Source organism: Crocodylus siamensis, chromosome 2 (genome assembly GCF_052110815.1).
Source record: "Crocodylus siamensis isolate JL-2025a chromosome 2, ASM5211081v1, whole genome shotgun sequence".
NCBI lineage: Eukaryota > Metazoa > Chordata > Crocodylia > Crocodylidae > Crocodylus > Crocodylus siamensis.
The window spans coordinates 48,781,161-48,808,236 of record NC_143396.1 but is presented as its reverse complement, the minus strand read 5'-3'; the positions used below and the strand labels follow the sequence as shown (position 1 = coordinate 48,808,236).

The 27,076-nt window shown below is 42.7% G+C and overlaps 1 protein-coding gene across 2 annotated transcripts in view; it reads right to left on the bottom strand.

Annotated features, from left to right (window-relative positions):
• Window positions 1–27,076, bottom strand: part of NSUN7 (NOP2/Sun RNA methyltransferase family member 7) — a 49,236-nt gene that overhangs the window by 11,771 nt on the left and 10,389 nt on the right. Inside the window, exons 4-10 of one of the 2 annotated variants that reach the window (XM_090035827.1) lie at window positions 21,118–21,248; window positions 17,069–17,221; window positions 13,580–13,763; window positions 9,917–10,127; window positions 7,991–8,134; window positions 5,630–5,731; window positions 4,328–4,445 (exon numbers count right to left, since the gene is read on the bottom strand). In XM_090035827.1, the coding sequence (XP_089891953.1) occupies window positions 4,328–4,445; window positions 5,630–5,731; window positions 7,991–8,134; window positions 9,917–10,127; window positions 13,580–13,763; window positions 17,069–17,221; window positions 21,118–21,248 (1,043 nt within the window). The remainder of the gene's footprint in view (window positions 1–4,327; window positions 4,446–5,629; window positions 5,732–7,990; window positions 8,135–9,916; window positions 10,128–13,579; window positions 13,764–17,068; window positions 17,222–21,117; window positions 21,249–27,076) is intronic. The other variant, XM_090035828.1, reaches the window with a different exon arrangement.

The window sequence follows — 27,076 nt, the reverse complement described above, 5'->3', positions numbered from 1 at the left end:
AACAGTCAACCAAGTCTGAACGCTCATGTTCTTGGCCAGAGTGCAGGACCTCCATCTAACCCAGGAGGTGCACAGCCCCACCAGGGGAGACGCCTTGTTGGACCTAGTGCTGGCCACGGGTGATGACCTGGTGAGGGGGCTGCGGGTACTCAACCACCTGGGCGACAGCGATCATCACCTGCTGGAATTCACCATCCAGCACAAGGTGGCAAAGGCCTGCAGCAAGGCAGCGGCCCTAGATTTTAGGAGGGCAGATTTCAACAAGCTAAGGAGGATAGTTGGAGAAGCGCTGCGGTCCCGGAGGGGAGGGGAGCCAGGTGTCCAAGGAGAGTGGTCGCTCCTTAAGGAGACGATCCTCAAAGCCCAAAGGAAGGTAATCCCAACGAGGATCAAAGGGAGCAGGAGAGCACACAAGCCTCCATGGCTCACCAAAAGCATCCGGGAATGTCTCCTTGCTAAAAAGGAGGCTTACACCCAATGGAAAGAAGGGGTCATCACCAGGGAGGACTATTCTGTAGTTGCTCGGGGATGTAGGGGGGGTAGTTAGGAAGGCCAAGGCAGAGATGGAACTGGGACTAGCTTCCCAGATTAAGGACAATAAGAAGTCCTTTTTTAAATACATAGGGGGGAAAAAGAAGGTCCCGGGTAATGTGGGGCCCTTGCAGGACGCTTTGGGAAACTTGGTCGTCACACCAGATGGCAAAGCTAAAATGTTTAATGATTTCTTCGCCTCCGCCTTCCTAAGTAGGGACCAGAAAAGCCGCCTCCCTGCTGGGCCCCCCTCGGGCCCCAGGGGAGGCACACCTGGGCCACGGGTTAGCAAGGATTTAGTTAGGGAGCTTCTGGAGGGGTTGGATGTATTCAAGTCAGCCGGCCCAGATGATCTCCACCCTAGAGTTCTAAAGAAACTGGCCGAGGTCATTGCAAGTCCCCTGGCACAACTTTACGAGCACCTGTGGTGCTCTGGTGAGGTACCGGAGGACTGGAAGAGGGCCAATGTGGTCCCCATCTTCAGAAAAGGCAGGAAGGAGGACCCGGGAAACTATAGGCCGGGTCTTATAGTCTTACCTCGATCCTAGGCAAGCTGTTCGAGAAAATTATGCTAGCACACATCCAGGAGGGGCCAGCAGGGGACTGCATGCTTAGGGGCAACCAACACGGGTTCATCAGTGGCAGGTCCTGTCAGACCAACCTGATGGCCTTTTACAATCAGATCATTAGATGCAGGGGTAGCAGTGGATATAGTCTTCCTGGACTTCCGGAAGGCTTTTGACACTGTCTCTCACCCCATTCTCATTAAGAAACTGAGGGGCTGTGGTGTAGACACCCACACAGTCAAATGGGTCGCCAACTGGCTGGAGGGCCGCACCCAGAGGGTGGTGGTGGATGGGTCCTTCTCAACCTGGAAGGACGTGGGCAGTGGGGTTCCGCAGGGCTCGGTCCTCAGGCCCGCACTGTTCAACATCTTCATCAGCGATTTGGATGAGGGGGTAAAAAGCACCCTGTTCAAATTTGCTGATGACACTAAGATGTGGGGGGACGTGGGCACACTGGAAGGATGCAACAGGCTACAATCAGACCTAGACAGGTTACAAGGGTGGGCGGATGAGAATAGGATGGGTTTCAACACAGACAAGTGCAAGGTGATGCACCTCGGGAGGAACAACCGGCACCATACCTACAGGTTGGGGAACTCCCCTCTTGTCAGCACGGAGGTGCAAAGGGATCTGGGTGTCATCATTGACTCCAAGATGAACATGGGCCAGCAGTGTGGAGAGGCAGTTAGGAAGGCCAACCGCACCTTGGCATGCATCCACAGATGCATCTCGAGCAGGTCCAGGGAGGTGATCCTCCCCCTCTATGCAGCACTGGTCAGGCCGCAGCTGGAGTACTGCGTCCAGTTGTGGGCACCACACTTCAAGAGGGACGTGGACAGCATGGAGAGGGTCCAGAGGAGGGCCACTCGTATGATCAGGGGACAACAGGGCAAGCCCTATGAGGAGAGGCTATGGGACCTGAACCTGTTCAGCCTCCAAAAGAGAAGGCTGAGGGGGGATCTTGTGGCCTGTTATAAACTAGTCAGGGGGGATCAGCAGGCATTGGAGGAGTCACTGTTCCCCCGAGCACTGCCAGGAGTGACCAGGAATAATGGTCACAAGCTGGCAGAGGGTAGGTTTAGGTTAGATATCAGGAGGCGCTACTTCACAGTCAGGGCGGCTAGGATCTGGAACCAGCTTCCAAGGGAAGTGGTGCAGGCTCCTACCCTGGGGGTGTTTAAGAGGAGGTTAGATGAACATCTTGCTGGGGTCATCTGACCCCAGTACTCTTTCCTGCCATGGCAGGGGGTCAGACTAGCTGATCTGCTCAGGTCCCTTCCGACCCTAGAAACCATGAAACTATATAGGCAGACAAGGTTCTTAGGGTAGATGTGATATCTTTTATTAGACCAGGGGTTTTCAACCTTTGCCAGAATTGTACCCAGAAGGGGTACACTCCTTAAAAAGGGGGAGGGGGGACCACAGCAGCCAGATCTGGAGTGGGGGGAGGAGGGAGGGTTTGCACGTGTTAGCACAGGGTGGTGGATGGTGGCGCGTGAGCTCCCCCCATGCCCTCCCCCCACCCCGTGTGTTCAGCCGGTGGGTCAGCACCTGTGCAGCTCACAGAGGGAAGCTTCTGGGAAGTGCAGGCACAGGGTGGTGGCTGGGGGCACATAACCCCTTTCCAGGTGTCCCCAGGCGTACACATACCCCAATTGACAACCCTGGCATTAGACCAACTAATTAGTTGCAAAAAATGTTCTTTGTAGGCTTTTGGGCACAAATGCCCTTCTTCAGGCATAGGGATAGTTTGTTGTCTCCAGAGATAACAAACTCCTTATTAACAGCAGTCTACGGAGATGAGAGATAACAGACCTGATTACCTACCCATTAGCCCTCTTGTCTCTCTGCAAGTTTGTATACACCCAGTTAAGCCCTTACCTTTCTCTGAAAGTGCAAAGTTTCATGAAGTTATATGAATAAAAGGATATCAAACAAGAATGCACCTTTTGTAGAAAATGATTAAATCGAGGCTTCCTACCCAGTGACTTAAATAGATTTGATTTAAATCAAATCCACCGTGCAGTGAACTGTGTCAACATTTTTCATTTTCCAGGTACACTGTTGAACTGTTCCAGGAAGTTTTAAACTGACATGGTTGTAAGCCTGTCTGCTTCAGGATTAAACTGCATTTAAACGAATTTAAGTGCTCCCCTCAGTATGTAGTATGAGTTAAATTCTCTCACGGGAATGAAAAAAAGTAGGAAACAGCATTTAAATTCTGTTTTGTGTCAGGAAAAAGGAAGTGGAAGTTATCTCACTATGCCCATGACATGAGATGGGAAAAGCAATCCTCTAAAAACAAACTAGTTTCAAAACCTACATGAATCTTAGCACGTTTGCAGAAGTCAGACAGTCACTTCCCAGATCCATGGAATAAACAGACAGGACAACTGAGTCTTATATATTTATATGAACACTAGCCAATTGCCTGTCAAGACTGATGGTGGGGGCGGGGGGCTGGGATGGAGTTCCGCCACCTAACGCCCCATGCTGCCGCTGTTCTGCCTCTTGCAGGGACCGGGCCACCCCCGTCCGGTCCTCAGCGTGGCTTCAGAATCATGGCAGTGCTCCCCTATACCTGGAGCACTCTGATTGGCTGTTCCCGTTAGTCAATCAGTGTGTGAATACAGCGTTACAGACAGACTTAGGCTTTTATAATATTAGAATACTAGCCAACTGCCTGTCAAGAATGACTGGTGGGCGTGGAGAGCAGGCTGGCTTCCCTTCCCCACCACCCCGCTCCATCCCCTGTGTCCCCGCCATCATAGCCGTGGGCTGCCTTCCGTCAGAACACTTCTTCGCACTCTGTCTGGCTGGCTGTCAGCCAATCAGAGCACATATAAAGCATTACAGACAGACAGACAGATTTAGGCTTTTATAATATTAGAATACTGGAAGACAGAACCACTGAAACTTCCAGCTAAAATGCGAAGTCAGTGAACATAAGAGCGCTAGACAATCTGGCATTCCTTTACATGTAGCAAAACATTAAAGGGGAAGTGAAATACATCAGTGGCCATATTTACTTGAATTTAAAATTTGAATTTCAGTGGAATGAACAAACAAATTTAAATGAATAATTAAAATACTCTTCATAAATCTATAATCCAAAAAAGGTAAGTGATTTACCAGTATAATTGACCAAAAATGGCATAATGCATCTTGGAGAGTATTTTTATGATTCTCTAAATTTTACATTTTCTACATGCAAAAAAGCTATTCCTTACCTGTAAGGTTGTACTTTACCTCCTTCCACTCCATATTCTAGAGCTTTGTTCACTACTTCTTCATTTTCCTCTTTGTAAATTGAACAAGTGCAATAGACAATGGCTTGCACTTTATTAACTATAAACATTTAAAAAAATCCCAAATTACCATTTTTGGAATAAAGAAAGCAAATTAAAAAAACTAGAGCTAGAGGCTAGAGATGTACAACTGTTATGAAAATAACTGGGAATTTACCAGATATCTATTGATAGAACATTGAACGATAAGTTAATATTCAGAGACTGCTTAAAATCATAAAAGTGACACAGAAAAATATATTATATCATTTTTTCCATCTCTCCATCACAATGTGGGACAGTTTTACAGTATATTTTTAGTAGTTAGTCCAGTTTGTTTTTATTTTTCAAGCAACAGAGTTACTTGCACCTCTAAATCTAGTTGCCAAGAAATTTATGGCTATACAAGGATAAATCTTTTTTTAATTTCACCCTATTGCATACAGTAATATCCATATATGCCAACCTAAATAGTTACTCTTGTGTCAAATATTTGCAAAGTGAAAAATGATTCAAGCACTGTGTCTTGAGCTGTATTCACACAGTTCAGAAGGGGGGCTTTTTATTTATTTATGCTATGGAAACGGAATGGAACAAAGACAATTCACCTTTAAACCTTCTCCAATCCTGCAGCCACAATGAAAGGCAACAGGCCAGCTCCCTACATGACAAGTGTGGCCTCAAGGCCATTCTACTGTAGGCTAGCAGCCAGTGTTCTTGCAGCTGATGATTAGTGGGACACAGGCAACTCTTGTCCATGTCTTGTGTAATGGGACTAGTAGGGGTGGCAATAAAAAGTAATGGTACAATGGCCTTGTGTCACACTGAGAAATTACGGGATAGCATAAGTAGTTTAAGCAGGTGCCAGGACTTGGGCCTTTGTTTTTGCTTTTTTCACTAGCCAAATTATACACAGTTAGTCCTTTTAATTTTTCTTTCCACTTTTGATCATCTTTGTTTTTCTTCTACAGACTGCCTCTAATTTGTATTCTAGTAATGTGATACCTGGAACTGAACTCTGTATTCCAAATACATCTCATGTGATACAGAAAGGATCATCATCAGGGAAGAACTTAGCATCTCTCATACACATATTCAGAGTAGGAGATTGAGAGAGTAAGTTCGATGTGTGTTATTTGAGGAATTCCGTAGACATTTGTCACTGAACATTTAGTGTACACTGGGGTTTTTCACTGTATTAAATTTTGGTCCAATTTTTGCAAACTTGAAAGCAAGCAGACTTACACTGCATAGCATGCACTAACTCCTTAAATTGCTGCTCAGCGAGAACACCGAGTTTATCTTCAGCTACAGATCCTTGGAAAAGGTCTTTAAGCAATCCTGCATCTAAATGTAGAAAGACATTATTAAATAGCATTAGTCAAGTTTATTTTTACATGTGAATCTTGTATCTGTATTTTAAAATCCATTCCAATTTGCAGAAAATTCCCTATTAACAGATCTTGTTGCTGTTAAGTGTAATGAAGTGCAAGGCCTCAGCCCATGAGACGTCTATATGATTATTTTTTCCCTTCCAATTAGTTATCTAGTTTATATGTGAATGCAACTTCCTGTATTATTTCCATAGTCACCAAGATCATTACCCCAGCTAATAATCACAGTTAAAAGCCTCCCATCCCACAATACGGTCATTACTGAGTTAACAGAAAAGTACTCAAGTTTTTTTAAATGAAATAAGTCTGTATCTGCTTCCCCACTTCTCCTTGCTGCACGAGCCAACCTTAATCAATGGGTGCAGATGTACCTCTCTGCCCAAAAAACAAAAAACCCAGTGCTTTATTTTAACTTGGTGCATTCTCACATGGAGCCCCACATGCATGCCGAGAAGAGGCAGCCCGTTACTTCAACCTGGCTCACCTGATGTCTATAAAAGACCAGGTGCTTTAGTGGGGCTTTTTTGGCACCTGATCTTTCCAGACACTACAGAGCCGGGTTGAAATAACAGGCTGCTGCTTCCAGTAAAGCACAGGTTTTGGGGTTTTGTATTTTTTTAATGTCTGCAAGCAGTCTTTGTTTCTGCTCAGAGGAGATATAAAATTTTAAGCCATATAATTTTTTAACTCTAAATTGTATTAAAGTTTCAATTTCCTATTCCCTTGCAATTAGAAGAATTAGAGTTTTACTGAGTTATCACTTATAAAGTGAATGGGGAATTATATAGGACTCCACTAAGCACTGCTGTTAATCTACCCATATGTCTATGTAGTGTGACAGAGTTACTGCTGAGAGACGAGACAACTTGAAAACTATCAGCAGCTGCCTCCTTCAGCAGCATTTCACACATCTCTCAGACATCTAGAGTTTATTTTTATCACAATCTCATAACTCATCGAATAAGAACTATCTTTCTGTATTAACCATCTAGTAAACTAAAATATCCCCAAAACACAGATTTGTGTAGAAAATAATTAATTTTCTATAATTATTGTGATTATCCTAATAGCTCCTTGTTTCACTTAACAGTTGAATCATCATCTTCTGTCTTTAGAATCACATTTCTTCTTATACTATGGGTGCTGACAGACATTGGGGGGGGGGGGGGGGAAAAACACACGACACGCTAAGCATTTTACCAGAAGAAGCAGTGTGTTACTTCAACCTGGCTCTGCAGCATCTGTATAGATCAGGTGCTTTAGTGGGGCTTTTGTGTGTTTTTATCTAAAGTCGATTCAACCAGCTATTACGTGAAAGTGCCAAAAAAGCTGCACTAAAGCGCCCAATTTATACAGAAGTTAGGAGAGCCAGGTCCAAATAACACAATGCCTTTTCTGGGAATGTGCTGGGCTTGGCGTTGGAGCATGCCGAGTTTGAAGTAAAGCACCATTTTTTGGATTTTTTTCCCCATATGCAAGCAGCCTACCTGTTTTTTCACATCTGCAAGCAGCCTACCAGCCAATGATGATGTCATAAAGGCAGATTATTAATTCTTAAATACAGTAGCAGATAGACACTTAAAATAATTGCCAAATTTTATGTCTAAACAAAAATCAAACATTTCTACAATCAGGGATAAACTCTGAGCCAAGAGAAAAACATCTTAGCGTTGGTGAAAAACAGCTCTACAGAAAAGAGTGTACTGGTATATGAGAGTACTAAAGATACACTTTATAGTTGGTTTCTTTAACCAACATGCATTACAGCCAAACACCACTGTTGCTGAAAACTGAATGTTTGTAATTGCAGATTAAACGATACTACAATTATCCAAAATTCAATTTACCTAAAAATTCAAAAATAACTTGAAATTTAGAATTTTCTAAAAAACTCAACTTTTTAGAAATTCCAATACTCTTAATTTTCAGATATTTCCACTACCATTTCTAATGATCAGAGTATATTCATTCTTGTAATTTCAGTCATGAAGTAATACAATGGCATTTCTTCAAAAGTTTACATTTATACAAGTAGTATATTCAAAGTATTTAGTTATTCATATGACTAATATTTATTAGTAGAACTAAGTTAGTTGTTTCATTGTAGTAAAAATCAGGACACAAATAGTGAGCACTGCACAAACAACATTTCAAAAGCAGTTAAAAAGCTAACAAAATGGTTTTATCCTATTTAGTTTAATTATAAGATTACCTTCATGTTCATTTAGAATAAATTCTATTGGGTTACTAACACCCAGTCCTGAACATCGAGGTAGCAACAGAATAACTTTTGCTTTTTGCAGTCTATGATCTGTTGGTTCAATCTCTGTAAAATCCTCACATAGTAGCACAGTATCTGAGAAACAAGCAAACACTGAAAGCTAAGTATGAAAGCAATCCAGTAATATTCTACTGTAATAAAACTGTAATCACATTGACATTATGCAAATTTCACTAGTTAAACTCAGTCCTCAAAGGCATCTAATTCCAATTGATTTCAAATACCTTTCAGAACATGGACCTTGGCATCTGCCACAACTATATTTGCAGTTACTTAATGATCTCTACAGCAAGAGCCCATGACTGAATCCCACAGCCTTTTCACATTATGCCCTGGTGGTACAATTAGGAGAAAGGCTTGTCAAGAGGATTTTTAAGTTAAATTCCCAAAAATGCCTTTAGAGTCACATCTGGGATTTCTTTCTTGAGCTAACAAAATCAGATGCAACTGAAAGTAAAATGAACATATGGCCAGAAAACTGAATATAAAAACTATATTACATTGCAACAACCCCTCCTAAATTATGCAGGAACCCCAATGAATGCTGAAAGAAGCACTCTATCCCACTTTCACCTCAGGGAGTTTACTGAGGAATGCTCTCTACATCAGTCTGTCTTATGCCACAAAAAGACTCCCTTATTTCTTCAATTAATGGTGCTTCTCTGGCCTGCAGCCAGATCCAGCCTGCAAGGCAATGTCATCCATCCCATGGGTCGCTATGCACAAAAAAATTGACACTGGGGAGAAGTGGCAGTGTTAATTGCTGTTCCCCTTCTGCCAAATTTCTAGACCTATGGGAATAAGGCTGGATGGCATGGCCTTGAGTGTGGGGGCAGGCTAGATGCAACACACTGAGCCCACGCATAGGATCTGGCCTGCAGACCTGGAAGGTCGAGCACCACCATCTTAATTAATTAAGAAAGTTAGATTAGTGACAATTATAACTTCATTTCAGTTGCAGAGATAGAATTCTCTGGGGCTTAAGGAACAGCATTGCCAACTGGGAACCCCTAATTGACCCATTTCCTAATAAAAATGAAGACATAAATAGGCAGATTCTATTGTTATCTATAAGGCAGGAAAATGGAATAGACAACAATCCATTTAGGCACTTAGGCAAGTGCAATTTATTCCACAGTGCTTGAATCTCTGAAAAATCCATTAATGCATCTTTTTTATAACAACTGCCATCTTACCTTCCAGACTGGATCAACAAGTAGCAAGGAGGAGATTGAGGGGGGCTGTCCACCTTTTGCATTAACAGTTTTTCAGGGGCTCAAGGTGAAACAGAATCTCACTAAGAATACTTAAACAACAAGAGAATCTGGCTCTTATGGTCTTAGGTCAGTGATTCTCAAAGCAAAGTGCCATGGCACCCCCGGGTGCTGCAAGATGCTTTTAAGTATGCCATGTGGTACTGCTCAATGGTAGCACCGTTAGGGTTGCAAACACCAACATGATTAACAAGGTAAATACAGAGATTTCAAATAGAAATCCACAGTGTCAAAAACTTTCTGGAAACTTGTGGTTTTTCTGAGTTTTCTGCAACAGAGGAATTGCACTCTTTCTTCTGCAGTCAAAAAATGAGTGGAAGCTGGCATTTTCAAAGGGGTGCCTTGAGTCTACCAAGGTTGCGAAATACTAGTCTAGACACTGCCATGAACACGAATGAATACAGATGAATAAGAACATCTCCAGACCGTGCTAAATAACTGAAAGATTATTTTAAATATTTGTATCAAAATATAAAATGTCTTTGTGCTACCAAATAGCCAAACAACAATAATCACTAAAATGTCATTACACTTAATGGCATCTGCAAATATCCATACTATAAAACAGAAGGTTAACTCATACTTTTACAGTCCAGGCATCTGAACATGTCCTTCAGCTCAGCTCCCTTTGCCTGTGATTTTACTCCACATACAAATACTTTAGATGCGCTCTGATTTGTCAGTACTGATATATGGGCAACAGTCAACCAGGAACCCATATGAGCCACTATGATGTCGTCATCCATGTTCAGTAAGGCTTTCACAGAATGTACAGCAAGGCTGCGAGATTTATCCTAGAAGACAATGCATATTATCAGGTAATTAAATACAGCTAGTTAAGAACTGATAGATTTCAGTTGCTGAATTTTAGTTCAGGCTAAATATTATTAATTTGGCTTCTCCTAGTACTGTACTTTTTCAAACTACAAAAGCGGGCTCATCCATTTCACCCAAACAGGGAAATGGAGGGAGTCCATACAGTCAAGTATGGCTAGCTAATCATACCAAACTGTACTTTCCAAAATATAAAGCAAATTTTACGTAAGTAACTAAATTAAGCAAACTATACAGTTCCAGCCTCAGCGTGAGGAAGGATGAAGTTTGTCAACAGGCACAGAAGGGTAAGAGAAATGTAGAAATGTTTTCATTACCCCCAGTGAACCCCAAAAAAGACTTACAGCAAATTACTGTGAAAAATAAATGCTGAACAATATGCAAGATGCACCCACTGAAGGCAGTACCCTCAAAGCTTGCTATTTCACATTTTCTATGACATGAAGACACATGCAATGACAGTCACATGGCTGCACTATCCAGTTACAAAGGAGAAACAACACCTTTCAGTTCAAAGGAAGAGATATGGAGAAAGTCCTGATTAAATGCAATCTCTTTACCCTGGAACAACATCTGCTTCATTGATACAGACTTGAACCCAGAGATCATAAAGACCCAGAAGACCTCCAAAAAGACTGAATGGGTGATCTTAAAGTTACGAGTAGATATTTTTGTAGATAAAGGTGCATCTGTGATATAGATCAACTATTACTTCCTCCAATTTGAGGTTGCTAACACACTTTTTACATTGTAGGGAAGTATGCATTTTATTGATACATTGTTAGAAACAAATGAAACTTCATTTTCAGATGACTCTGCGAAATGACCTGGTATGACATTATAAACCTTTTTTAGGTACCAGTGCTATATCAACTAAACTTACCTTTCATGGCGCCATCAGAAGTCCCTAGAGGATACCGATGGCCTGGAATAGATAAAGCTGGGAGACATGTAGAACACAGATGACAAGCACCGCGCTGAACTTGACAAACTGTGACAGTTGTTTTTAATAACTTTGACAGTAGATTTGCAGGATGTGAAGAAAAGTTTCATTGCTGCCACCAGAGACTTGGCAAAGTTCTAATGAGCAGATCTTTCTGGATGTTGAAAAACTGAGTTAACCTAGGCTCATTTGCATCAGAAACAGAATTGAGGTTCTCTCATAGGAAGATGCTTTGCTGATAAAAATCACTTACATTAGGACCTAGCTATTAAACAGCCCTTCTGTTGTAGGTGAACTACATGTCTGAAGAAGCCAAATGTTTCTGGAGCTCAAGAAAATCTCTCTTGATGTTGACAAATTCTTCTAATATCACTGCCTCCAAACTGCCTATTTTTGGAATATGTGCTAAGGTTCTGCTGAGGCAGCTCCAAGACCTGGATTCTGCAGCTCTTCTTTACACAGGTACATCTGGCTTTCAATCTGGGAGTACCAGTTATATCAACAGTGATTTTCATCCCCAACCGGTGAAATCAGGCATCTCTTCAGATTTATTTAATACGGCTCTTAAGTGCTATTCCCCTGCTTCATATCCTAGCTGAGGTAGTCAGAGTTCCTTTAAGGCAGGGGCAGGCAAAGTCCAGCCCATGAGCTGGCTCAGGCCCATGGCGGACTCCATTTCCCAGCAGCCCCTGCCCATGTTGCTGAGACACCCTCAGCAATGGGACTGTGACAATGGGAGGCCACGGTTTCCATGGAGACCAACCCCAGCAGCACTAGCAGGGCACACTGCTGGGCAGGGAGCTGTGCCAGCGTCAGGGCTGGGATCTTGCAGTAGCGACAGCATGGTCTGGAGCCAGGGCAGAACTGCAATCCACTGTCCACACACCCCTGGTGGGAAGGACTAAGGTTGACCTTGCACTAATTAGATTCTATACATGAAAAATGATAACAAATTGCTTATTTTCCATGTACAGAATCCAAGTATAGCAGGAGTTGTCCTAAATTTGAATTAATCTTGAATTCAGGTAAATATGAATAGAGTTTCTATTCAGTGACTGTATTTAACATACAGGTGGAACTAACGTTTTCAGAAGTGGTGGTTTTGGTGCTTGCTTGGGTCATATTGTGAAAGCTTAACTTATGAGCTCCCTCTCTGGAAAAAAAAAACAGGCCTTTTTAAGGAGTCTCAAAGTTATGTAATTGAAGATCACTTATAACTGAAAATATTGACTAGATCATTCCAGGGTTGCCAGAAAAACATCTGTACAAAGGGCTCTACCTCACTTCTGTATTATGGTAGGAAGCTCTAAATAAGCTGGCGTGAGGGAATACTGGGTGCAAGTCAGGAGAAAGACCACTTAACCTACTGCAAAGTCAGTGGTTTAGGAACCTTTCTACATGATGCATGGAGAGGCAGCAGTGACTATTCCACCGCAAGCATGGAACTGCAGGAAGAAAGATTTTATAAGTATTATGATGCCATTATTTATTGACTAGGAGTAAAATTTTTCAAAGCATCCAAATCAGATGCTTAAGTGGTGTTTAGGTCCCATTTTCCAAGTCATTTTTGAGGATGGCACTGGGGTACTTCTGAAAATTTTATCTGAAAACAGCTTTAAAATAAAATCTTAACTTAAACATCCTACTGATTACATTGACTATCATTTATAAGCGTTTACATTCAAGTGTCAATATGATTCAATGATTATGGTTTTTATAAAGACAGTATCTAGGACATTTCACAAACTGTTGGCAGCTAGCTACTTTTAGCCATTTAAAATAAAGAAGGAAAAGGCATGCAACAGATTCTAAGGCACAGCATTCTCTTAGGCTAGAAATAGATATTGCTAGTGGAGCAAAACCAGTTGTGCTGGGATGCACCTCAGCATAGCTAAGCTGCTTCACTGGGAAAAACACATCACCCACTTCCCACCCTGTTGATGCTGCAAACAACCAGGGATATGTTCTCCTGGGGCTTGAGAGGCCTGGTCCTGCACACCCTGGGAATTCTTACACAACACTGGGCGCCCCAAGCCATGGGAGTGCCTGCCTAGCTTTCCCCCTTACTGAGACATGTCTCCGGGACACGTCTTTGCAAGCAGGAAAAGCCAGGCAGGTGCTTCCAGGGCTTAAGGAACCCAATCCTGCACAGGAATTCCTGGGATACACAGAATCAGACCCCTCAAACCCCTGGAAAGCAGAGGCAACTCTGGGTTTCCTGCACTCTTGCACCATAAAGTAAACAGACATCTGCTGCTAAATGCTAAATAGCAAAACAAATGGATACCACCTTTGTTGTGACCATTATTCATGGCATAACAATAGGTATGTATGTATGTTCGCTTAGCTTCTGTGCTACCGCACAAAAAAAATATTATGATGGCACCAAAACAATACAAGTTGATGTCTGTTTCTACCCTTAGTTTGCAGATCAGATTAAGGAAGCTCCTACTTACTGAATTAACTCACCTGTATTAAGAGTTTGTAATCTGTGAAAAGCTCCAAGTTGAGTAGTTCTTCTTTAAGAAAGGAAGGAAACACCAGCACATCCTGGCAGTGTTTGTCCAGACAATATGTATAACCCTCCAAATCTGATATAGAGTCAACTCTGGTAAATCCTTCTTTTGTTAAATTTCTATAAACTTCTTCAGGGCTGTAAATATATGTAAGATTCATAATAGTTATAATAAGCATTATCACTGAATATACAAAGTTAAATCTCAAGGAATCATCCAAAAACTTAGCTTTTTTGCTTCAAACATACCATAAAATTCAAAATAATCAGAGCTAGTCTGGCAGATAGCACCAAATTTACTGTTGGCATAATTTGGTTCAGTTAGATTGACTTGAATGGAATAGCACTCTACAGTGAATTTAGTGCTTAGTCTCTGGAAAAAAGTTTGTGCAAAGATAATACACATATGCACATTTAACAAGTGTAATTCACAATACGCAGACCAAGAAGTGTATCCTATTTACTTCAATTTATTATTTGTGTAATTTATTATTTGTGCGATACACTTGCAGAATATACTGTAAATGGAGAGCCAACATGGCAGCAATCAGTCAGGTCAACTAACATATTCAGCCTAAGTAAAGGTTGCAAAATCACAACTAAAAGAAGATATGTTAGCTGTCCTGAGGCACTTACAATCTAAAATAGACAAGATATAAAACGCATTCAAGTAAGGAAGAATATGAAAGAATTACCGGAAAGACCATTTGGTAAATCTATCACATCAGTTTCCATTACTATAAATAAATATTAAAATTGCTATCCTGTATTGACATGCACACTACCAGAGACAGAACTTAAAGGGGTACAGTCAGCTGCATATTATGCCTTCACCCAAACTCCTCTACCAATTTTTGCAGCTTAAAAATAACATTTTTTCTATTATAAAAAAGTATTTTAAAACACTGCAGCGCATACTGCACTCCTTCTGTAACTGGATTTTCTGATAATTCTAAAGCAGGCAGGAGAACTGGCTTGTGCTGCAGCCTTCCAAGTCCAACCTTACAGCATGTCCCAGAAACAGAGGTGCACAGAACAAATGAAACTGTTCCAAAGGCCTTTATTTTTGGGAGGAGCATTGGTGGGCGCAAACCAGAAAGGGCTGCAGCCCAGGCCAACTTACTTGCTTGCTTTAAGTTTATCAGCAGGGATCATGGTTTTCTGTGTTTAAAAATCACAAATTCTCTGTTTAAAACCCCCAAAATCTAGATTTTTAGGCAATTAAAATAACCGTGATTTACTGATATATTTACAATTTAAAAAGCAATTTGGAAACCTACCAGTGCCTCAATCATTATAATAAATCCTAAATAGCTATGAATTTTGGGGTTTGATTTTGGAGTTTTTTTATCATGGAAAAGCAGAGCTCCCCCAACCCCTTCACTGACCAGGACACAAGTCCAACTGTGACTGTCCCCTGGGCTGCTTTGTAGCGCTGAGCAGCCCTGATATGCCAGTGCCCTGCCCATGCTGGTGCCCCTCACTCCAATGCACAATCACCTGCCCCCAGACCCCCAGTGTGTGAGGAAGGGAGTAGGTGTGTTTGGAAAGTGAGGGGGGCACAAACAATATGGCAGGAGGGGCACATGCCCCCTGAGATTTCTGCACCCACAATGGGCCATGGAGTTACACCCAAGCTAGACCAGCTCTGGGCAGGAGCTGCCTTTGTGGCCCAGCAGGCAGGACCTGGTGTTAGAGGGAGTGCCACACCACAATGGCTAGAAAATAATATTTAGAGGTTTGCTTTTGGGAACTGGCTTGTAGGTAAAGTAGCTATGTATTAGAACAATGGTCCAGGGCAATGGCAAGGGTTCAATGATTTCTAAAAAGCCTGTTTGTGAGTTTCCTCAAGGCTCACTGTATCTGACTGGCAAGCAGCACATATAGCACTATTCCATGACATAAAATAAGGTGGCACCAGGTCAGTGCTCAGCTACAGAGCCCTTGAGATTTCTTGTTTTGGGGAAACACATAAAATTAGAACAAGACCCGGAAAGAACCAAATTAGGATGTGTACATGTGATGGGTTTGTGAAAGAAAGGAATATGCTGACAGGACAGAACGTGGACAGCATGAAGACCACAGGTAAATCAATCAGTGATGCCCAAAGACAAAGAGTCATCAGAAGGAGAAAAAGGATACAAAAGGAGGGACTTCAGAGCAGCAAAAGGCCCCCTGGGGGACCCAAGGCCACTGTGAACAGATATCACCAGCCCATCCCACCCACTCCACTGGGGGGAACAGGCCTCGGCCTCTGACCTCCAGGCTGTTGACATCTGACATTCAAGAGAGAACCTCAGAGAGTGAAGTTCATGTACTGACCAGACATACCTTGACTCTGATGACAGCTCTTGGACTGGTAGATAGAGAAGTGTTTGCATTATTCTTATCTGTTATCACTGTGCATCAATAAAATTAGCCTATTATTGAATGGAGAGGTCATGGTCAGTCTGAGGGTTTGGGTCTGCCCGGCACATAGTATCTGGGTCATAAATCCAGTGGCAACACCATCATGAGGTGAAGAAGCAGCAGTGGCAACAGTGCAGAGTTGTGCCCCCTGCTGCTGCCAGGCAGGCAGGGGCACCTCACGTTGGCAGCTATGGCCACAGAGGCAGCTCCTGTCCAGAGCTGATCTGGCCTGGCTGCAGCCCCATGCCCTGCTGGGGACGCACATGCCCCCTTCTGCCACATCGCCGGTGACCCCCCTCCGTCACCTCCCAATGCTTGGTCTGCGGCCCTTCCCTCCAACCAACACATGGATTGTGGCCCTCTGCCCCACAGACTTACTTGGAGGGAGCTGCTTGGCTACCACATGCATGTGTGCCCCCCTGCCAATGACTGCCCTCCTCTCACTCCCCCCAAACCCAAGCAGCCCCTTGCAGGCTGGAACTCAGCCAGCTTGCAAAGGGAAACCCACAGTTTTCCACAATTTTCTCCTTTAAAGGGAAAAACCGTGATTTTCTCCTTGAAGAGAAAATCTGCGTTTTTCTCCATTGAAGGAGAAAATCCATGTTCTTCTGAAGCAAATGGAAAATCCGGATCCCTGGTTATCAGAAAACCCTACTGTGGGAGCAGCATGTGTGTGCTACAGCCCTGTGCTTGGAGCAGTTTTACTTGGCCACCACAACATCTGTATTATGATACTACTGAGGGGGTATCATGGCACCCAGTTGAGAACCACTGAACTAAGTAAACCAAAAAAAATACAAAAGCTGTGTTTTTCCTTTAGACTCTTTCAGTTACAGTATGAACTAGTGTTAGTTGTAACATTCAAGTAAAAACTGAAGAAAGTATGAAGCTTACATGTGCATTACAAGAAGTTTATGCCTTAGAAGGCAATCCTGAACGATGCACACTTCAAAACAAATTAGCAGAAATACAGATTACAGTTGAATACATAAAATCTAAAATTAACACATTAATATTAACTTTATATCTCTCACCTGATTTTAAGAGCATTTATCCAAGCATACAAAGGTAAAGCAGATGCCCTTTGTTCCTGTTTCCGTATAGTTTCTGGTAGAATATGTTCAATTGAAAGAGCATCATGTTTAATTCGACATCTTGCCAGTGCAGCAGCCAATTTAGTCTTAAAACTACAAATATAAAATAATAGCTTTAATCAAGATTTTTCATTTTACCTTGCTATTATGCAACATTAACATTACAATGATGTTTCAAGTTACAGTGAAGCATGGATCCCATTACACTATGTACTGTGCAAACCACACAGGGCAGTTCCTATCCCAACTACCTTAAAATTTTCAAGACTGTTGTACAGAGATGTGACTGTGCATCTTCAGGACTTTTTGGTTCTCCTAGCTTTTTCTCCAAAATGTCACCATTTTCCATTCACAAAACACATGGTCAAGAAGAGAATGAATGATGAAAATGTATATTGAGTGTAACCAACCTCTGAAACACTCCTTTAAATTTGAGAAGAATTTCAAATTGAGAAATACTATGCTAATCAATGCCCAACCATGATCGTTTAAATATCAAAACTGATAGCTTTCTGGGTCAAATGATATGAAAATATAGAGATGATACATCATATGTTAATGCTATGAATGGATAGTATCCGGAAGAATATCAGTATTTCTTCCTTGCAATGTGACCTGTGGACCCAAAAGATTGTGCATAGAAGGAATGGAGCCCAGCAAAGCAAATGAGTTCCACCAAAGGGAGAAACAAATGCAGTAGGTGCAATGGGACCGTGGATGTACTCAAGCCCGCAAAATGAGGTCAAGAAACTTCAAGCCAAGCACACAGCATATTTTGAAAGCCGGGCTAATCTCATGTTAGTGTTTAAAACAGGTGGAATGGCCTAACTTGTGAAGCTTGAAACTATCTTTAAGGGCCTTCACAGTTTGTCATCTCTTCTACACAAAGTAGTGATCTCACCAGTCTCCATTATGCCAGTGAGTTGGCCTTCATTGCCCATTTGTTAAATGCACTGGCAAGACCAATGCGCTTTTCAAAAAGGCATCTTAATTTTTTTCTCTGCTTTGTATATTGTCCAGTATTTTTCTCATTTGTACCTGCTTCTCCCCCTCTTTGTGGTATCCCCATCGAGTCTGGTTTTAGTTAATATCATCTTCAGGCCAATACTATACAACTTATAGAACAAAGGGGGCCTCAGTAATTGGTCAAGGAACCACTGCAATAAGATACTACCACTTTTGGTGCTCTGAATCCCCAGGTTAGAGAGATGCCTGAATAGCACTTTTTGCTTTAGCTAGAGGAGCTCAGACACTTGTATGCTTAAGTGTTTCTCCTTGCCTATTTCTAGGAGCTCCCTGGTATTGGGTCTCCCAATTGTCTTTTCGAGGCAACCAGCTCTACCTGCTGACTGTATAAGAAGTCTAGACACATAACTGTGTTCCTATGAATCGTCTTCCTGTGGTCAGGCCTCATATTTTTTTAGAACCGCAACACCAAAATTGGAGGCAGCCACGGTGGGGGACTGTAGCCACCACACCCTCTTTGGCTGTGCAGCACATGCTCAGTGAGTTCCTTAAGCTCTCTGGCTCATCAGCACAGCTTCCAGGTGCTGCTGAACTGGTGCAGCTCCAAAAACCAGAAAGATAAATGCTTCCCTTTTCCCCTGCCCTGGAAAATGGCAGCAGCCAAGGTGAAAGGCAGGAAGGGTAGCAATGTGTACTCCCTGGCCTCTGCCGGTAGCTGCACTAACAAGCTGGTGAGCTCAAATTGCTCACTGCACACTGACCACACAACCAAAGTGGGTGGTGCCTTCCCCCTCTCCACTTGGATCCAACCATGGTGGCAGCTAAGAGAACAATTTGGATTTTGCACTAAGTGACTTGCCCAAATGAATGGTTCAAGAAGTGGTGACTCTAATACGAAATAGAATGAAACCACTGGCCTGTCATAGCTTCTATTTCAAACTTTTACATTAGAAGTGAGTTTTAAATGTAACAGAAAGGCCCACAGACAGATGTACACATGGCAATGGAGTTTCTTTGGAAACAGGAAAAAGCAGCCCTCAAAATTGAGAGAATGCAAATAAATATTGTTATTAAATGTTTTCTAAGCAGTCAAGCAAAACAGTTTATAAGCTTTTCTTACTGTTATCCTTTCATTTCTAGTAAGAACTTTTCATAGTGAATTTATAGAAATCCCTACATTTTTAAATGAAAAAACCCCACAAAATGGGGAATCCTATTTTCACTGGTTAATGACATTCATCCACCTTTTCTCAGACAGTTGGACCCACAGAAAATATCAGGAAGTTAGGCTCTGCAGGAGCGCTTAATTATTACAGCACACAGTGTTGGAAGCAAGCACAGAGGACTTGCAGTTTATTTGCAAATGTGTACCATGACCATGCATACAAGTCACACAAGTGCTACTGCAGCTGTGAAGCAGTTTCACTTTTGGTCTGTGGTCCAGTGAAGTGGGAAGATAGAGTCCTTGTCTTTCCCACCCACAGCCCCAGAGCATAAGGCCCCATGAATCAGGCTGAGGAGGGAGCAAGATTAACTTAAGGGACGTCTGCTCAACTATGTGTGCTAATATGCATCACTTAGTGTCATTCAGAGGGGTACCTGACCTGGTTTATCTTCATTAAATATGGAGGCTGATAGCAAGACCAATGCGCTTTACTTAAAAGAAAAGACTGAAGAGGGAATTATGTTAGCACTATTTTAAAGGTTTTTATTTTATGTTCTGCTATTTTTATTGTAAGACTTGCCTAATTGGCACTACTGGGGGACCTGCAGCTGCCCAAAAAAAAATCCCTTGAGGGCCAGATCTGGTCTGCAAGCTGTATTTTGCCCATCACAGATCAAAATTAACCTGCTTACTGAATGCTGAGGTAATATTTTTTCATGTTGTTGGCTTCAGTGTGATAATAATTTTTTTCCATTGGATTAAAGAAAAAATATATATTAACTTACTTCTCATTTTTTTAAAAGTACTCTACCATTAGCATGTGATTTTAATTAGGTACGAGTTTCCTCTTCTTTAGGAAACTGGAAGCTTCTTTCAAACTAAATTATTTTTTTAAAAAGTCAACAAATTATATCAGAATGGGCATTTTAAAAAATACTCACAACTGGAAATGCTATCATTTAGAGGTGCACTGATATACCGGTCCAACATCGGATCAGTACCAATATAAAGAAAATTGTCTATATCAGATATCGCCCCAATGGGGCCAATAATTTGGCAGATAAATGCCTGTGTTGCACACAGCCGCAATGCAGCACAGAGCAGAGCCGGCAGCATGGAGAGCTGCCTCCAGCTGGTAAGTTGGAAGGGGAGGGAAGAGGCATGGGGGGACAGATCAACATCCCCCGCGATGAGGGAGGGAGAGGACAGGGCCAGTCGCTGCTCAGCCAGGGCAGGGGGTAGTACGTGACAGAGGCGCAGCTGGTGGGGTGGGGGCAGTTCCTGCTGCTGCTTGCACCCAGGGAGGGCAGGGGCAGAGCGGTGTGTGGCCCCAGATCTGTGTGGCACGGGGCGGGCTGCAGCTGCAGGGTAGAGCCGGAGCCAGCACTGTTCGGGGCTTTTCTTGCTGGGGGCTGGGTTCGGCGTGGGCTCCGGAGGCACTGGGAGGAGGCTGTGGCCACCCCAAATTTTACCAGAGCTCTGATTGCAGCCCCACCCCACCGCCCACCACAGCCCCAGCTTCTCCCGGCACTTGGGTGGAGGAAGGGTGTTCAGCACCGTCCCGCACCCCCCCCACCCCAGCTGTGCAGTGCCTGCCCCTGCCCCCTCCTTCACAAAAGTGTTCCTTGATCTGTCCCCCCACACCCCTTCCCTCCACCTCCCCTTCCACCACACCGGACTTACCACCTGGAGGCAGCTAAATCAGATATTGGATCGGTACTGGCTAATATGCCTCCTTAAATATCAGTTTTCGGTATCGGCCTCCAAAATCTCCATCAGTGCATTCCTATTATCATTGGTTATGAAACTCTTTATATATCCCAATATATATTAGCACAGCTTTTAATCTTACATATACCTGTATAGATAATGCTCTACTTCTTGGACTTCAGCTATTGGCTCCTCTTCATCAGAAATCTGTCGGGCTTGGAACTTTCGATCTTGGAAGTCATACAGCATGACAACAACTAAACTAGTCAATTCATCTGACTGCAAGAGTAAAATAGGCACGTAAAGAAACTGAAAATCAGATACCAAACTTGCTAAGAGAATCACTTGCACAGAACCTTACATTCACACAGAGACTGATTTCAGTGGAACTATAGTCAAATAAGTCTGCCAAAATAATTTCTTTCAAAGAAACAGTGCAAGTATTGGAGAGTTTTTTTTGACTACAAAGAAAAATTAGGTAAATATTTCTAAAATCATGTGTCTAGTTTCTAATCAATAAAAGAATCAGCTTTATTAAACTTATCTTTATCAAACCATCTATGGATTTCAATTCTCCAAGGTAAAAAAAACAAAATACTTTGCTTTTTTCCCCACTCTTTGAACAAAATTTCTCTTTTGCAGTAGATGGCAGACGTAAAAGAATGGTCTTCCTATTCATCCACATGGCCCAATAAAAGCTTTAAAGTGTTACATTAAAAAATACTCAGATTTTCCAGTTCACAAAACCATTTTAGAGGATCTGTTTTATAGTCAATCAATAGTATTCAAGCCCAGATAAGTGTTATAACTTGTAACAGTTTGCAGATATTATGTTGATTTCTGATCATTTTGGAGCTCCAGTAAACCTTAAAATTTCCAGTGGTGTATAAATAAGCAAGGTCTTAGCATTTTTAAATTTTATAGAACATGTGAAGTTTGAAATGACTTTCTTTAAAAAAAAAGAAGAAGAAGAAGAACACTGACCTCACAGCAACCACGGTTACAATCATTCAAGATGGAGGACGCTATAGTATATATACAATTTATGCTAAATGAGGCTGCTATATGTGGCTATGAGAAAAGTGCCCAGTATATGCAATGGTCCATGTCGCAGAGCACCCAGGTGCCCTGCACCTGAGAGCAGAAAACAGCTCGGAGAGAACCCTAGGGGCAAGAAGGGGGAGGCCCAGCTGCCACTTACCAGGGCAACCAGAGTAACAGGTGCTGGTTGCCAGGACAACCACTGAGGAGCCAGCTGACAGGAAGGGGCAGGGCCCAGCTCCTATAAGCCCAGTCAGGAGGCCAGGAGGGCAGTGCCCCCCTGGTGGCCAAGGGAGGAAGAGCTTGGCCAGGGCAGAGAGAGGGAAGAGCCCTGACTGTGTAAGCAGCTCCTGGTTGCTGCTGGGGGTTGGAGTGTTTTCCTGGCAAGGGATTGAATGTTGTTTGGCTGGACGGTCTAGCTTTTTATGTTATAGCCCAGGAACTTTGTGTTTTTGTGTTTGCTGTTTTGCACCAGAGGACCGGATGAGGCTACTAGGGGTTGGAGGAGGCCTCACAGGAGCTCCATGGTAGCATGGGTACCCTGGCGCCAGAGAGGACACAGCATTTGGGGACCATTGACCCCAGCCCCAGAGCAAGGGGGCACTGAGAAGCCCCAGAGGAAGGGGCCAATGAGAAGCCCCAAGGAGGTAAAGGAGAGGGCCAAGTCACGACAGGGCCCAGGTCAAAAGCACGTCAGTACCATCTGCGAGGCTTGGGCTGCGGTGTAGGGGAGGAAAAAGGAGCCGCAGATAGCGCCCCCTGGCACCAGGGTGCATAAAGTGGGCAGCCTCCAGTTAATTGCATCCATCAATTAATCAATTGAGATAAAGGCATGGCAGGCAAGTAAGCAAGCAGTTGGCCCATAACAGGAGGGCGGAGTTGTCAATAGAAAGGCTTCAGTAGCAATACTCCTGTCCCAGTCCATTAATCCTTGTAATCCATCTCAACCACTGAGAATGTTGTGCTATTTGCAACACTAAAACTAACTAGGTTCTGTCAATTTCAAGGCTGTTATTAGAGCAAGGTCACCAAGTAACAAAGTAAGGACCAATAATGAAGTATGGAAAGCAAATTGGGTAATCTGTAAGCATGTTTCAAATCAGTTTAAATAGTATGTTTAATATGGAAAAGAAAATTAATAAAAGGCAGACATCTTAAGTAGCTTTTACTATGATAGTCTACTCTAGATTAGAGCATATTTGTTCAGTAAATGTGACAGCCAGGTTCAATGCCTTCAATCTGAGGGAGTTTTTACAGGTACCTAAACTCTGCAGATAGGGGGACACTAATCAAGATGCTTAGGGCTGATACCAATGACTGATTATTAACAAACAATATCAGCTGACACCGATCTGATTGCCAATATGCAAGCCCAGCAGTTTGGAGAGCAGTGTCCAGCTAGTAAGTCTGTTGGGAGGAAGGTGGGGAGGGGTGGTATATTGAGGCCTTTGTGGAGAGGGAGGGAGTGCGGCAAGGGCTGGGGCAGGCACTACCCAGCTGGAGCCGAGCACAGAATGCTGCCCAGCCAGAGCTAAGCTATTTGGGGCTCCATCTTGTGCTCATCCGGGAAGCATGGGGGGCGGGGGTGGCTTCTGCCACTGTGTCCACCCCTAGGGAAGGCATGTGCCCCGTGGATCTGTGGGCAGGGCAAGGGCAGGCTGCTGCTGCAAGCTGGAGGCAGCACCAGGCTCTTCCTGGAAGGTGGGTTGGGCCAGGGCTGCACTTGGGGTGGGCACGGGTGGTACAGGGAGGGGGGGTTATGGGGTGGCTTACAGCCACCCCAAAATTCACCGCAGCCCCCCCCGACCACCCACCCAGCACCACCACCACCCACCTCAAGTACAGCCTGGTGGGGGGGTTAGGCCGGGGAAGAGCCCGGCACTGCCCTCAGTCCCAGCCCGCAGTGACAGCCCACCCTTGCCCCGCGCACAGGTCTGGGAGGCACATGCTGCCCAGGCCTCCCCTGGGAGTGCACACAGAGGTGGGAGCCACCCCCTTCCCCTCCCTGTGGCCCCCCGGATGAGCCATGATCCCTTGCCTTGTCCTGCCATGGCTGGGCAGTGCCTGCCCCTGTCCCTGCCCTAATCCCTCCCTCACCACGGGAGCCTCAATATGCCTCCTCCCTACCCTCAACAGACTTACCAGCTGGACACTGCTCTCCAAGCTGCTGGACCAGCATTTATCAGTAATATTACCAGCCACATCAGTCAAAAAAGGCAACTGCCAATAAAATAAAAATTAACATCATCAGTGCCGATATGATATGGACCAATGTACTGGTGCACCTCTATCTGCAGAGGCAGGATTTCAGCATTTCCTAATGGCCAATTTATGCTTACTGCAAAGGCACCTGCTGGCAATATGAATCTCATTCCTAACTCTTCAGTCTGAGCTGATAAAGTCTATTCTGAAAGCCAAACACCTAAATGCTAGACATGGCAAAAAGTGAGCTTCATCATCTGTATCCTTTTATGGATCTAGGTCTCCTCATTGACTTAGACCTACACAGGGGGAACTCATCTTTCCAGGATGATAAATTATATATTCAGACGACACTAAAGACATTACACTAAACATGTTCAAAGCCATGTGTATAAGTTGTTGTTTTAACCCAAATACTACCCTTGCTTCTATAAACAGTAGAGATAATATATTTAATATCAGCATTAAAAATGAAAAGTTAGGGTTTCTGAAACAACTCCAGTTATAATCCAAAATTACAGTTAAGAGTATCAATACTAAAACAGTCTAAAAGTGAGTAATTTTTACAATGGAATAAATAAAAATCCTTTAGCTCCTTTTATTAATTAAATCAGATCATAAGACTGCTTGAAGCACTTGAATAATGTGAATGAATTCAATTAATCTCATCATTCTCAGATGATTTTCCAGCTCAGGTAGGTAAGGCTATTAGAACTTTAAATAAATTCAGATATTGTAAACAAAAGATCCCATGGCAAAGCAGAAAAGGTCTTTTAATTTTAAATATATATAAAAAAAAAAGAACTTAAAAAAGGCAATATTCAAAACATAGTACAGCTTCTGATATCTTTTGAAAAGGAGGGATTAAAAACGCACAAGGGCATGCACTGCAAGGGGCAGGTAAAAAGACAGTAACATAAACTACACATTTTTTACACTTTCAGTTATCACTCAAGCAGATATTACTTCTTTAAATAAATACAGAAGTTAATTGATTTTTATGATTTACCCATTTAACATTAAGTTTTACTCTCTTAGTATTAGCAACCACCTAATTCAAAGCAAAAGCCAAATCAGGAATTAGTCATTTTTTTTATTTTTAATGGTTCAGTTCATAAATAATGAAGACAAACAATAATGTACACCTCTAAGGACAATTAGAAATATTTTGGTCAAAAGGGAAGCAGGATGACTGTAGGAGGGAAAATATTTCTTATAAATTTGAGCACAGAAAAGCATTAATAAAGGTCTCTGGAAAGGCCCAACTTAAGAAAAGTTTGACATTATGAAAATACCAATCTAATAAAATTTAAGCTAAATCTAGGTTCAGTAAACTTTGGCTACTTGGAGTACGAATATTTCTCTTTTCAGAGGAATGGATGAAAGGAGAACTATCTAGCTTACTGAGAGTTTGTGAAGAGGTCGTCCTCTTAAGCACAAGTGAAGAAATAGAAGTTTTTTCCCCCCCCTTTCCCTGTTAAATTCTACTTTGTCTGGAGAAAATATTTTACACTAATTTTTTTAATAAAATTTGTAAGCAAAAGAAAGTGAAAGGGATAATCTTTTATTTCAAAGGAGGAAAAAAACAAGAGTGAAGGAGAAACATCAGATAGGACTCACTCCTATGACTGGCACATCATAAATACACAGACAGTAAAGTTATCATAATCTCAATTTGCCCACTTTGTTTTTTCTGACTTTCATCACAACCAAGCTCTGGATATTCTTCTTAAACAACATACAAAAAATCTTGATGGCCAAGTTACTGGTAATGTGTTTTAATTTATACCACTCCACACTTATTTAGATGATTCCACCTGAGAGGCTTTAAGTACTTTACAAGCTATTAACTCAATTTTTCATCTGTAAATTTGAAAAAGCAGAACAGATTATAGCCAACATCTTCAGAAATTACTATTACATTTGTAGCTTCTCTGGCCACTCACCACCCCAATCGCCCCCTCGCTGGCTCTGGCCACTCCTGCAGCTGCTCATTACCCCCCCACACACCCCACCAGGCCCCGTACTTCTCTAGGAATGGCTCTGCCCACACCCCCCCACACCCTGCCGCAGCTGGTAGACAGAGATGCTGAACACAAAATGCCAGCCAAAGCAAGAGAAATCTTGCATATTGAAAACTTTCAGGCCCTGTTTAGTGACTGCTTTTGAAAATCTGAGCATGCCAGTTGAGACTGATTTCCTGAGAACCTTGATCTTTGGAACAGCTACCATTAAAATAAATTATTCTCCAAATCTTCCATCACTAATGTTGACAGGTTTCTTATCCTCTTGTCTTAGCCATGAGACACCATGGCTGGCAGTTAAAATTGGTCAGCAGTCCTAGTTTTTTGCAAATGTCATCCTGTGGTAGTTTCACTCCAAAATGCAACTTAGGAAGTGTGTACATAATCAGAATGTTCTTTTCAAAGGCCTATGAGAGGTGTAACTCTAAACAGATTCCTTTAATTCAGTGTCCATTTGTACTTTTGGCAGTTTCCAGGTATCTTTTAGCTTGTGGTTTTGTTCTGTTTTTTGTTTGTTTGGGGGTTTTTTTAAATATCAAATTAAAACCAGATAAGTGGAAGCAGAGTTTAGTAATACAGCATGCTCTGCAAGGAAGTTGTTTATTTCTTCTGGTGTATGCTAGAAAAAAAGGGCTGAAAGAGACATGTTTCATTTTCAGCCCCATCTCAGAGGCACTGGTCAATAAGGTTTCTAAATAACAAGTCATTAGGTAGTTCACAGTGCTTAACGAAAGTACATTTTTGCTAAGCCAGCTGCAAGAAAGACATTAGCAAAGTGCAATGCAGTTAATAAGCTACAGTAAAAGCTTTGTTATCCAGCGTGAGGGGGATAAGGCGGAC